General features: G+C 37.7%; 1 protein-coding gene across 2 annotated transcripts; it reads left to right on the top strand.

The window, feature by feature from the left end:
• The first annotated feature begins 3,209 nt into the window (after positions 1-3,209).
• Positions 3,210-11,468, top strand: GNPDA2 (glucosamine-6-phosphate deaminase 2). 2 transcript variants are annotated; one of them, XM_075025242.1, is made up of 7 exons: positions 3,210-3,341; positions 4,927-5,090; positions 5,387-5,488; positions 5,982-6,164; positions 6,499-6,683; positions 6,779-6,953; positions 10,382-11,468. In XM_075025242.1, exons 2-7 carry the CDS (start codon positions 4,967-4,969, stop codon positions 10,438-10,440), a joined length of 828 nt encoding a protein of 275 aa, XP_074881343.1. In that variant the 5' UTR covers positions 3,210-3,341; positions 4,927-4,966; the 3' UTR covers positions 10,441-11,468. The 2 variants fall into 2 exon arrangements, with proteins under 2 accessions (XP_074881343.1, XP_074881335.1); XM_075025234.1 differs by having other exon boundaries at positions 4,927-5,094; positions 5,391-5,488; positions 10,382-11,464.
• The last annotated feature ends 1,156 nt before the right edge of the window (positions 11,469-12,624 follow it).

Here is a 12,624-nt window from a genome sequence, read left to right as displayed (position 1 = left end):
CCTCAGGCTTATGTCCAGAAGACAAATGAAGTTACCAGAAATTCAGCATGCTTTAGTCACAGGAAAACAGAAGGCTGTTGACCTTGTGGCATTACATGGATTACCAGGGGTAACTACCACTGTCTTCACATTCTTTTAGAGCTCTGAAAATTTTTAAGAAAAACACACAAAACCCCCCTTCTCTCCACAGCAGTTTTCCTCCTTCTCCCCACACAGTTATCACCCTCTAAAAGTTTTGCTATGTTATTTTGTATCCTTGTTCTTGACTTGCACACTTCTTACACAGCAGAGTTTAATTTGGCAAGGTGATAAGAAGTAGTATTGTTTTTAAGTCTCTTCATCAATTACTTGGTTCTCAACCTCTACATTTAATGCCTTAGCAAATACCTTCATTGCAACCTTTTGGGCTTCTCCTCAGAGTCTTTCCTGCATGTCAATGTCCATTTGAGTAATTTTCCTTCTTAGGTCCCAACTTTGGGCAGGATCCTTTGTTCTTCAAATTAAAAAGGAAGGAATCTGAAGGAATAGCTGCCTTGTTAAGACTGGATTCAGCCTAAGTTCAGGTGGCCCTCCTTACGTAAAACTCAATGCAGCTTGGTTACTATGGAACTACATCCAGTTTAAATTCTTAGACACTTAAACACAGGTTTAAAAAAAGCAGCACAAAAGCCACCTGATCACAGCAGATATATAAAAATAAGATCACCATGACTAGAGTAAATTAATTAATACTTAACACAAGGGGCCACTAAGAAAGAAAGGAAAAAAATTATCACAGAAAGACTGTTTCCAGAAGCAACAGAAAGACTCTGGGATTTTAAATACCATGACTGTAAGGTTTTAAGACATCTCTAGTCATGCTACTCAATGAGACTTAATAAGGAATTAAGACTTTGCCTAATTGCTAGCAACAACATTCAGTGCATATAGAGCATTTTGCATCTGCTACTAATTAGAAAGGAAAATCTGAAGAATGACTTGGGGAAAAATCATACCCTAGGCATTAGCACGCTAGCAAGGAGAGGCAGAATTGAATATGCTCACAAAAGACATGGAATTTGTCTGAGAGTATGTCTAATAGAAGCAGTTGATAATATTGCCAAGTCTGCTAAAAGGCAACAGACACAGAAGGTTGTTCAGAATTTAGAGACAGCAGGAAAAACTGCAAGAAGATCCACTAAGCATAGAACAGTACATCACGTATTCTCTGACCTCCTGCAGAATATACAACATGGCAGAGCCTATTATCTGAATTTTAAGAGTTTTTCATTAGTGATGAACAAAGTGAATTTTCAAGTTGTGGCAATGAACAAAAGTGGTGTGAAAGATCTCAGTTTCCTATAACAACTTCACATGCAGAGTAATGAACAAAGCCAATGGACTATGGTAGGATAAGGAATATATGGTAGGGTCATATCTACAGGGTAGAGCTAGGAATGGGATCAGAGATGGGAAGCCTGAAAGTTAAATGACTCTGTTTTGCCAAGGGAAAAGGGGATATTGAAAACAGCTGCTCTTGCTGTACCATCCGTTTGGACATGCTCCACTCTTACCTTGTCAAGGTAGCAGGTAGCAAGTGTACACTAGAGTAAAAATCCTCAGAAACAATTTGCCATCTTGAGACCAGGGTAGCTGGTAAAGATTTTAAGGGAGTAGAGAAGCCCATTGTTGCTACCTTCAGCTATGAGCTAGCAACACTAAGGATGCGAAGAAAGTGAATAGACAATCCTAGCAGGATAGCAGGGAGCTGATGAAGAGAGAAGCACAGTTGGATACTTGACAATGAGAAAATAATTAAGTAATAGCTCACATTGAGCATACATTTCAGAGCATAGGGCTCACCAGGGGAAGGGAAGGATCTCCCCTACAGTTCTGGGGATATGATTTCAGGCCCATAGGTACCTAGGTGTGTAGTAATATCAAAGAAATGTGTTAACTAGTTGGCTATATGCAGAAGTAGTTCACCACTGGAATGTTACACATGGCCCATATAGGTAGGAAAACCTGAACTGAAATCTAGAAGCAAAACTTAGGTTGTTACATAGGATCTGAAAACCACCACCTCTACTGCAGCATACTCTGAAACAGCGAGAGCAGCAGAGGTTCAGAGCATGACTCAAAAAAAATGGTGCAAGAGGAAACAATATTCTTTACGACCTGGTAATGTTTCTGAGATAAAGATTTTATAGGAAGAATGGGCACAAGCTATATCAAATTGCTGTTATTTGAAAGTTAAATTCAAATAAAGGGCAGATTTTGAAACAAAAGATATTTTTATTAGTTGCCTGCTAAGCCCCAGAGACTCCAGTAAGATACATTTTTCCTCACAAGGTTGCAAACGCACCTTTCATGCTCTTGGCAAAGCATTACTCAATCTTTCTAAGCTACCTTGCAGTAGTTCTAGTCAAGCTACCGGAAAACACATTACTATGTTCATGTGAGCATGACTGTGGATTTTTTTACACCCCTCTCCCTTTAGCCTTCAAACGTGATGTTTTTCCTCAGTTATACTCCTGCCCAATAAATAGATTCATCCTAGTCTTCTAATATGGTAAGGCCTCAGTGAAGCCTACAGCACGTGCATACACGTGCATTCAGCATTATGTAGCTTGCTCTTTTACATTTGCTCTCCTGTTTCCCTACTCAATTCTGAAGAAGCACCCTTTAAGACTATTGACCCTTTCCCAACCAGCAAGATATATCACACCATAGCTGTTTAGATTATAGCTTACTAGACCTATAAAGTTACTTGACTGTTTTTAAAGCAAGAGCAAGAAGTTCATGCTTTACCTATTATTTTCACAGTAACTATGAACAGCCTCTTCTGCAGCTACTTCAAGCAAATACCTAAGTTAAAGGGGAAGCTTTTCTCATTAAGATCATAATGTGCCGCCTGCTTCCAGCAAAACATGGGCTCCAAGAAGAGGGCTCATGCAAAGGCCCTACTCTAGTTCAGTCTACGAAGCAGCCAATTAGTGCTTTTGCGGCAGTCTCTACCCACCCCACACCACCAGCAGCTTCCTAGGCCCCTCTCTGAGGGCAGGCACCTCCTTCACCCATACCCTACCCTCACAACGGGCGCCCGGTGACACACGAGAGGCCCCCGATGCCCTCCCAAGACACAACACAGCCCTGAGGGCCCCCAAACCCGCCTTGAAGAGGCCGCTGCCCCCGCGCCTGCGCGGCCCCGCCCACTCGCGAAGCTATTTCCGGTCCTCGCCAGGTGTTTCCGGGTTGCGTGCCGGGCTCCGTTGGAGGCGGAGGGCTGGGTGGCGGTCCCCGTCGTCCTCCCTCCATCCACCCCGGTGCCGCTTGTGTGGCTGTGGTGGGCTCTCCTGGGGGTGAGCGGGGCCGGGTAGGGTCGCGCTTGTTGGCGGGGTGAGGCTGGGCCCTGCTGCCGGCCGGGGGGGGGTGTGTGTGCAGTGGTGCCCGACAGGCCCCCGGGCGGTGGGAGAGGGGGAGGCCGCGGGGCCCGGGGCCGGCGGCGGGGGGCGGTCCGGCAGTAGGTCTCTTCCCCTAACAGTGTAGATTCACCAGTTCCGCCGAAAAAGTATCAGCCGGCAACCCGCGGTGGTTCTGGTGCCGTTCGCGGGTCGCTCCTCTTGGAGAGCATCACCGTGTTCTCAGGGTAAAATCGTTAAAGCTTTATCAGGCCGCCCTACGGCCACGGGGTCTCTTTCTGGTGGCCTGTTTTTCTGTCCTCCTTAAGGAAATGTGAGTGTTAACTTTTTCGGTACCTGTGGAATAGCGTTTCCTCTGCAAAGGTGAGTTTGACTTGTCATGGTTTTACTGTCCCGGGAGAGGAAGCAGCACAGTCAGCGCAACACAAGGTGGTGTTCGCTTCCTTCCTTGTTTAGTGGGACAAACAGAAGTTACCCTGTTAAGCACTACTGTGGTTTAGTTCATATTTTTTCTAAAACTGGCATCTCATTTTGCCTCAGCTAAGAGTAGTGTGTGCTGCTGGTTGTTTGGCACTTAGTTGGCCTTAAGCTTCCGACAGCTGTGCTGTTTTCTGGCTAATGCCAGGCACACTCAGACTGGGGAAGAGTAGAGTAGTACATCGCGAACTGGCCAAAGAGCCTCAGTCTTTCTGATAATTACCTGACTCTGTTAAGTAGAAACTTATGGAAAAATTAGTTTTACTTAAATGCAAGAGATGCTCACATACTTTTAACAGCCAAGCTTGTTTTCTAGATATTCATCGTAATAGTTGATATAGCTGTACTCAGAATCAGACCCTATAAAGAATGACTGGCTGACTTATGTTTAAAGTTAGGTTGAAAAGAAAAAAATGTGATGTCATAGGTATTTTTTCCTGTGAATTGTAAGGATTTCAAATATCTCTAATGCTTTAACTTTTTTTTTTTGCAGATTAATAAACTTATGGAAGCGTTGTTGTGGAGCTAGAATAGGAGTAAAAAGAGTTTTAATTGTTTAGTTCCAATTATGTATTTTGCATATAGAAGCATGGGGTTATTCTGGACCCTGTTTTTGAAATTTTAGGCATTCAGCTGGTCATAAGAAACAGGAGTTAATCTCAATGTTTGTTTACTTAGTTGTTTGCTTTTATTTCAGTCAGAGTATTTCCTCTTTTCTAACACTAACAACTAATTAAAAGATTGAAGTTCAAAATGGCTTGTTCTTGTTTTGTTTTAGCTTTTTCCTACAAGTTACTTCAAATTAGTCTGTGAATTTTAAAAAATATTTTGACTGTAATCTATCACTTGGAATCTCTAGCTTTTCTTTTGATTGTCCAATAGTCCAGCTTGAACTAGGACTGCAAGAGTGCAATGTGCTTATGCAATTAAAATATTCTTTATTTAGCACTATGAGTATAAAAGTTCATTTTCTATCTCTTCTGGTAATCTAAGAGTTTTACAACTATTCATATGGTGCTTATTTTTAACACTTTGGCATTTTCTCCAGGTTTAACTTTATTTTATCATACAAGTTCCTCACTGCCATAATGAGGCTAGTAATTCTTGAAGATTATGATCAGGCTAGTGAATGGGCAGCAAAATACATCTGTAATCGTATTATCCAATTCAAGCCAAGTCAAGGAAGATATTTCACGCTTGGTCTACCAACAGGCAAGTTTTATTCAAAGCTTATGTAAATGACTAAACCTGGAACTAGTTTGTATCATTGCTAACAGACAGAGTATTTAAAAGAACACAAATATATTTTTGGTATTACTCCCAACATTTTTCTTTTTAAATATGGATTTGTGTGTAAAGTTGTGATAAAGTTTGAGAAGCTGAGAAATACAAAAAGAGAAATAACGTTTCTTTTATGTCTAAAAGCAAAAATTTGACTATGAAGACATTTGAATACACTGAAAATGTTGTACAGATACATAGAACAGTAGAAAAACTTTATTTAACAGGGAGTACACCTTTGGGATGCTACAAAAAGCTGATAGAATATCACAAGAATGGAGATCTCTCTTTCAAATATGTAAAGACTTTCAACATGGATGAATATGTAGGTAAGATGTGCTAATTTTTTGAGAACACACTATATTGATGATTTTTTTCCATTATTAAAACTGTTAAATACTTTGCCAAAGCACAGGGTCAGTCTAGTGTGTTTGTACTCCTACGTTAGACTTCTGACCATGAGGTCATCTTAAGCATTTTTCTCTATTCCTTTGTCCACAAAAATGCAAATAATAAACAGGTAGATCCTGTGCTAAATTCAGTGCTTCACAATACTTCTGTAAAAAGTGTGTTGTCATGTAATACTGTGACTAGATTACTTTTGAAGACTTTACACTCTTTGTGATGTATGTGAAAGGAATGTAAACAAATTACCTTGTGCAATCCAACAGGAAATAATTTTCATCAATATAATTTCAAATATTGCTTTATCTGACTGACTTAGGTTTGCCTTGCATGCCCGATGTTGGTTACACATAGACTAGAATTAAGGCTGTTTGGTTAAATCTTGAAATACTTTAATTTCACTCTAAATTATTTCAGGGCTCCCCAGAAATCATCCAGAGAGCTATCATTCCTACATGTGGAATAACTTCTTTAAACATATTGACATAGATCCAAATAATGCTCATATCCTTGATGGGAATGCTCCGGACTTACAGGCAGAATGTGATGCATTTGAAAAGAAAATTGAAGAAGCTGGGGGGATTGATCTGTTTGTTGGAGGTATGAGGAAATGCTCTGTGGTTAGTTATGATTCAAACAAATACACTGACTCTCTAATCACTGTTTTCATAACTTAGCTAAACCCATTTTTTTCAGTTATGGTGTAAGAAAGTTCTGTGACTAACAAAGAATCAGTATGAATGCCAAAACAGAATGGTTGGTGTCCAAGTTTCTAATAACTTAATTTCAAGTAAGTTTTGAATGTTTTTTTTATTGAAAATGGGGAGCCAAAAGGAAAGAATGAGTCCTGAAACTTTTTTATTAATTTACAATGTTTGAGGATATTTGTTGACTCGCAGGTCTGGAATGATTTACTTTTTTTAACTTTGAAAAGGCATTGGTCCAGATGGCCACATTGCATTCAATGAACCCGGATCAAGTTTGTCTTCAAGAACAAGATTAAAGACTTTAGCAATGGACACCATTTTGGCAAATGCCAAATACTTTGATGGAGACTTATCTAAAGTACCAACTATGGCGCTAACAGTTGGTGTGGGTACAGTGATGGATGCTAGAGAAGTAAGAACTCATTTAGTTCTAGTTGCATGTGTCTCTTTTCAAGACTAGTTGGTATTGATACTGGCATTGAAAGTAAAGAGACCTTTGTTTTGCAGGTGATGATTCTTATAACAGGTGCACATAAGGCTTTTGCATTGTACAAAGCAATTGAAGAAGGAGTCAATCATATGTGGACAGTTTCTGCTTTCCAGCAACACCCTCGTACTATCTTTGTGTGTGATGAAGATGCTACTTTAGAACTAAGAGTTAAAACTGTGAAGTACTTTAAAGGTGAGCACTGAATCAGAGGTTACACATATTTAAAAAAAAACACAACAAAAATTTTAAATTATATTGATTTAAGTCTGGGCCTTCTAACACTTTACAGTAGCTAATGTATAATATTATATATTCAAAATACTAAATGTTAACTTATTTCTTGTGAATAGAAAAATGCTAGGAGGCAGAATGTGTGTTCCTTACATTCCTGACAAATCTACTTTGGAAAAATATTTCCTTTGCTTCCAATTTGAAATGGTAGTTTAGTAATCTTCAACTGTATGTAAAACAGCAGCAGTCTGGTGTTCCAGAATACTGGTCTTAAATATACTGGAAAGTTTCACTTAAAGAAAACTTGGTACACTTATCCTGATGTATTTTCATGCTGCTTTTGCTGTGTGCAGTAATGTGCTGTCTAGTAAACTTGAAATGTGTGATACAGACTTTGAAGCTACCTGAGGACATTTTTCATCCAGTGCAATTAGCATAACAATCTATAATGACATAGAATACATTTCAGCATTTTACTGTGCTTTTCATATTTGTAGTAGGTATATTGAGCCAAACTTAAAGTTGAGATTTTTGATAGTCGTTCAAGACTTCCTAGATATGAATTCTGTTTCACTGAGATTGTAGAAGCTGAGAAAAGTCATTTTCTCCTAACTATATTAGCACAGCAAGTGCAATTGTGTAAATCAGTCATCTTTCTCACTAGCACGGATACCTGTAGTAGTTGAGGCATCTGAGATCAAGATTGCGATTTATGAAATTATTTTTGCGAGCATTATATCACTAGTGTCCATATATGTATTGGATTGCAATTCTGACATTAATGTGATTTTTTTTTTATCCTGATATCACTTGTGGCCAACTGGTTATTTTGGATTTTTTCAGTATGCTGTTCTCTGCTATGTATTGAGGGGGTGGGGTGTGTTAGTCTTTACCTGTATCACACTGCTAGATAGTACTTGTTGTTTTCAAAGGTAAACTTCTTTAACTGCTTGGGTAAATTTTAAACATTATCCTGTATTTCATGTAAACAAAAGCTTGCTTGAGAAAGATACAAACCTAATGTAGAATTACTAGGTATGAATGACACTGAACATTGTTTTAAAAATATCAAGGGCTACAGTATATGAATGTGTGCTATTGTGTCACACTGTATTTAATTACCCTGTAATACAGAGCAATAGAGTTCTTAAAGAGATTGCTTATTTTAAACTTGCTTAATTTTACCAATTCTCAAATCGGTGAGATTTCCCCCCTTGAAGATAGAGGTGAAATCAATGTGGGTCAAATTTGGAATTATTTCTGAATCTTGATCTTCAGATCAGACTTCTTAGGAAGCTAGGTAGTTCTTAATACTGCTAATTATGGTAGCTATTTACTGTGATTTTTCACCATTTAAAAAAATCTCAAGGTACTATATGAAACTTCAAATTTTTTTGATGATCAAGTACCACACTGGCTGGTAACTAGAATGACTCTTATTCCCCTTCACTTTTTTCTAACTTCCTGAAAACTTATTAGAGGCTAGAATTATCAAGTGTACTTCTTATTGGAAAAGGGAAAGGTAACTTTCTTGCAGAATGAAGCAGAAGATGAATTTTGAATTTACTAACTAATCTGCAGATAAGTCAATTAGGGATAGTTTTTTCCATACTTGTGCATGCTCTTCTTAAAACTGTATGCGGAAGTCTGTTTATTCAAAGCATACTTGAATATACAGTGAGACTTTCCTTTGAAATAATTATTTTGGCATCTATCAAGTAAGGACTCTGGTGCATACCTTTAAAAAAGATTTAAATATCCTTCATTAAATATGCCAGAGGCAGTACTTTGTAAGCATTTTTCATGTGTCTAGGAAGTGGGTAATTATCTCCTCTTCATTTCCCTTTTTTAGAAGAGAAAAACACTGTTAGGAAGTGAAATGCTTTAAAGTTCAAAACATGGTTCTAGTTTGAGTAGTGTGTGCAGCTGTTACTCTTTCAGTACAAATGGCTTTTGTAGCAAATGTATACTTAATATTTTCTCACTGTTAAACTCCCGAAAAAATATTAGACTTGATCTTTCCCATGTACATCAACATAATAGTTATCCTTCATGAAATCTAAAACCATTTCCTTTTGTCATGTTGCCTTCTAAGGTTTGGTGCTTTTGCACAAACATCTGAAGCCAAGTCGTTAACCTCTAGAGACAAAATGAGCTAGGTTCTTGAGTCAATTATAGGTGTGTTGGCTGTTTAGTATGGCTGAATGTGTCACTAAGTGGAGAAGGAAATAGTAACATCTGCATTTATATTAAATCACAATCACATGCTGCTTAGAAATAGATGCTGCATAAAATGCCTTTTGTTGTGGTCACCTACAGTAATGACCTCAGATTGTATAATTATTCAAGTTTCATATTGCTGCAGTGACACAAAGTTTGCCACCAATGCATCATGTAGCAAAGGTATTTGAATGTTCTTTGCCATAGATAATCACTAAAATGTATGCTACTGTCAGACTTCTTTCATGGTTTTTAAGACAATTTCTCTACTTTTAATATTGCATATTACTCAAATCTGTAATTTTAGAAGTTAATCTTTAGTTTGGTGCTAAAATGGACTTCTACTTTGCAGTTTGTGAACACTGATCAGTTACTGTTACTAGTCCTTAAGGTGAAATGAGGTTAAAAACATACCAGTTACCAAATGTCATACCTACCTAGATGTAGGTAACACTTTTACTAAGTTGTAACAAAGTAAAGAAACACCGTTTTTTTTTTAATTGCTCTTCTCTTTGGCACTTTCCAAAATTAAAGTACTTGAATAGGAAAAAAATACTCCCCTAATCACAGCTACGGATGACTTGTATATGACAAAAAAAAAAGCCTAGCTAGAATAGAAGACAGTTGAACTACTGAAGTTCTTAATCTGCATGAACAGTCTGGATACTTCTAGTTTGGTTTTGCCTGTCTATAGGACTACAAGTACACTATTAATTACAAAGACAGTAATACCACAATGCTAGAACATTGCAACTCAAGCTGTAAAAGTATCAGTATGTGTACATCTGATTTTTATGACAAATTGTGCTATGAGGGAATTTTATGTTGCTGTTACGGTTTTTAATACAAAGGAGAGATGGGTGGATCTCATATATTCAATTCATTTGGAAGTATTCCAGATCTACTTTTTTGATGGGTTTGTTATTAGAGAACTGTCTCATCCCTGTTCACTTTATACTGAAGATGTCATTAGTATGCAAGTGATACAGGAATATATATGATGTCTTTAACTTCTGATTTTAAACTACTTTAAATAGCTAGTGCTATTCTCTTCAGTGAACTATTTAAAATGTATACTTTGAAGCAAACTCCAAATAAAAATGTGGATAGAAGGACATGTTGAAAAAGTATAACTTATGTAAAGCTGGCATTGTTGCTTTCCCCTCAAGGTTTAATGCATGTGCACAATAAGCTTGTGGACCCACTATACAGTATGAAAGAAAACTGAAAGAAGACGTGAAGAGGAACTCCATGTGGGTCAACAGCAACAGTTTTAGGTAGCAGATGAGTTCACTGCTATGCAATATGCTGAAAACTGTTTAAAATGGGGAATCCTAGGTACTGTATTTTTTAAAAGGTCCAATATCTGTACATTCACATTCCATCTCTTTGCTGTGTTGTGCATTTTGCTTTAACATTTGGAGCTCTGTTGTTGGCTGGTACATAACTAAATGGAACAGAACAAACCTGTGGGAGACTGCATGTTATGTAGGGGGGTGGGGGGGAAGCAGAGCACTTATTCTAGCACAGCAATGTAATGCATCTGCCTTGTGTTAGAGAACATGATATTTTATTTCCAGGAATTTGTAATTTGGGGCTTGATTAGTGTAATTACATTTTGCATTTGTGTCTCTAGGCAGAATGGTTTTGGCCTTTGTCAATACTATGGACTCATAATAGTTGTACAATTTCTACTATGAAATGTTCTGTTTACATACATCTAATGTACACTGAGCTTTCGCACTTGGTTGCCTTAAATTAATCTTAAACAGTTTTGGGGCATCTCAAGTCCTGCTGTACAATTCAGGCAAATAAAAATACAAAAAGAGTGCCTAAAAATGCACCAAATTCTTGAAAGTTATAACTTCACAGAAAAATATTGAACTTCTGCCATAGCACTTTTTCCTCTCATGTTTTTCAAATTACTTTAGGATTTTTATATTTTTGGTAATTGAGCTTTATATGTAAGGAAAAATCTAAATGTTCCTTTCTGGTGGTACCTGTTTAATTGTACCATTGATGTTACCATTAAATGCCTGAAAAGAGGTTAATTTACAGGAATATAATGTCTGCAAGTTTAAATGATCATGTATTAAAGTCAACTGTTAATCACTTTGCAATAGTTACCTCTCATTGTATCATTATAAACGTTGAGCTGTTACAGGGAATGTTATTTCCTAATTTGAATATAAGTAAAACTTAAATCTATCATTTCAAAATTGTTTTGTTTCTGCTATAAGTTCTGACATGAATAAATACTGCAGCGTTTTATGGAGAGGTTAGGTGGAAGAAGGCACAAAATTCCTAAAGAAAAAGTTGAGTTTGACTTTTGGGGGGGGGGGGGCAGGGAGCAGGGGAAGCATGCCCTTATATAAAATACTCACTGGGAGAAAGTGCAATAAAGCATAACTTCAATAATTTAACTTTTCACCTAGGTAATAGGCAGGTAGCCTTTATTACAAACCACATTACCTCCCTAGGGATGTGGTAGAGTCCCCACTGCTGGAGGTTTTCCAAGATGTGATTAGACAGGGTGCTAGATAATCTCATCTAGGCTCACTTTTCCCATAAAGGGTTGGACCAGATGGTCTTTCAAGGTCCCTTCAACCCTGGACTGTTCTATGATTCTGTGAAATTACAAAAGGAGGGAAGATTTGGTCTAGAGCAGTGTAGGAAGCCACGCCTAGTGTTTCAGTTTTTAACAGTACAAGCACAGATTTAAAACAGGCCTTCAGGTTTAAGACTCAACTTTTGCACTTGCATTTTTGACGCATAATGCAGTGTTGGGGGGAAAAGTTTAAAAGACTGTGCTTCAGGAGAATGCGGTTTCATGTAGTATATGACCCACAAAATGCATTGTTAGGCTTGCTATTCTTAGTCTTTACAGCTAAGAAAGACTTTATAAAGTAAACACTTGTATTACATAAAGTGTGAGACTAAAAATAATCCTGAATTTAGGTTACTATTACTATTAAAGGAATTCAAGCACATTTGTCTTGATGATCATGATCCATCCTCTGGCAAAACTGGGAATTCTGTTGAGGAAACAACAGAATTTAGGTTCAAGCATGAGTGGAAATCCATAGTGCTTATATCCTTCTACTTCTAAAAGCTTTTTCTTCCTTGCAACTCCTCATTTTTATTCTTTATTACAGAGCACCTTTCAGTCATCTGCCTCTCTTGGCAACCTTACCAACTGAAGCCCCTTTTTTGTGTTCTGTCAAGACATGGGAGAGCACAGAATTAGTATCTCTTCTCCCTTCATAACTACTAGAACTTCTGTGAAACACAGGCCATTTCATAGTCTTCAGTTGTTCTCCAGTATGTTTCTGTTGTTAAACTTTTTTCTAACTTTTAAGGGGAGGGGGCCAGGAATCTTGCTTTAGTTCCTTTGCTCTTAGCATGTATTGCT

The sequence above is a fragment of the Buteo buteo genome, chromosome 1 (assembly GCF_964188355.1).
Source record: "Buteo buteo chromosome 1, bButBut1.hap1.1, whole genome shotgun sequence".
In the NCBI taxonomy this organism is placed as follows: domain Eukaryota; kingdom Metazoa; phylum Chordata; class Aves; order Accipitriformes; family Accipitridae; genus Buteo; species Buteo buteo.
The sequence above is the reverse complement of the archived record's forward strand: the minus strand, read 5'-3'. Positions and strand labels throughout refer to the sequence as shown.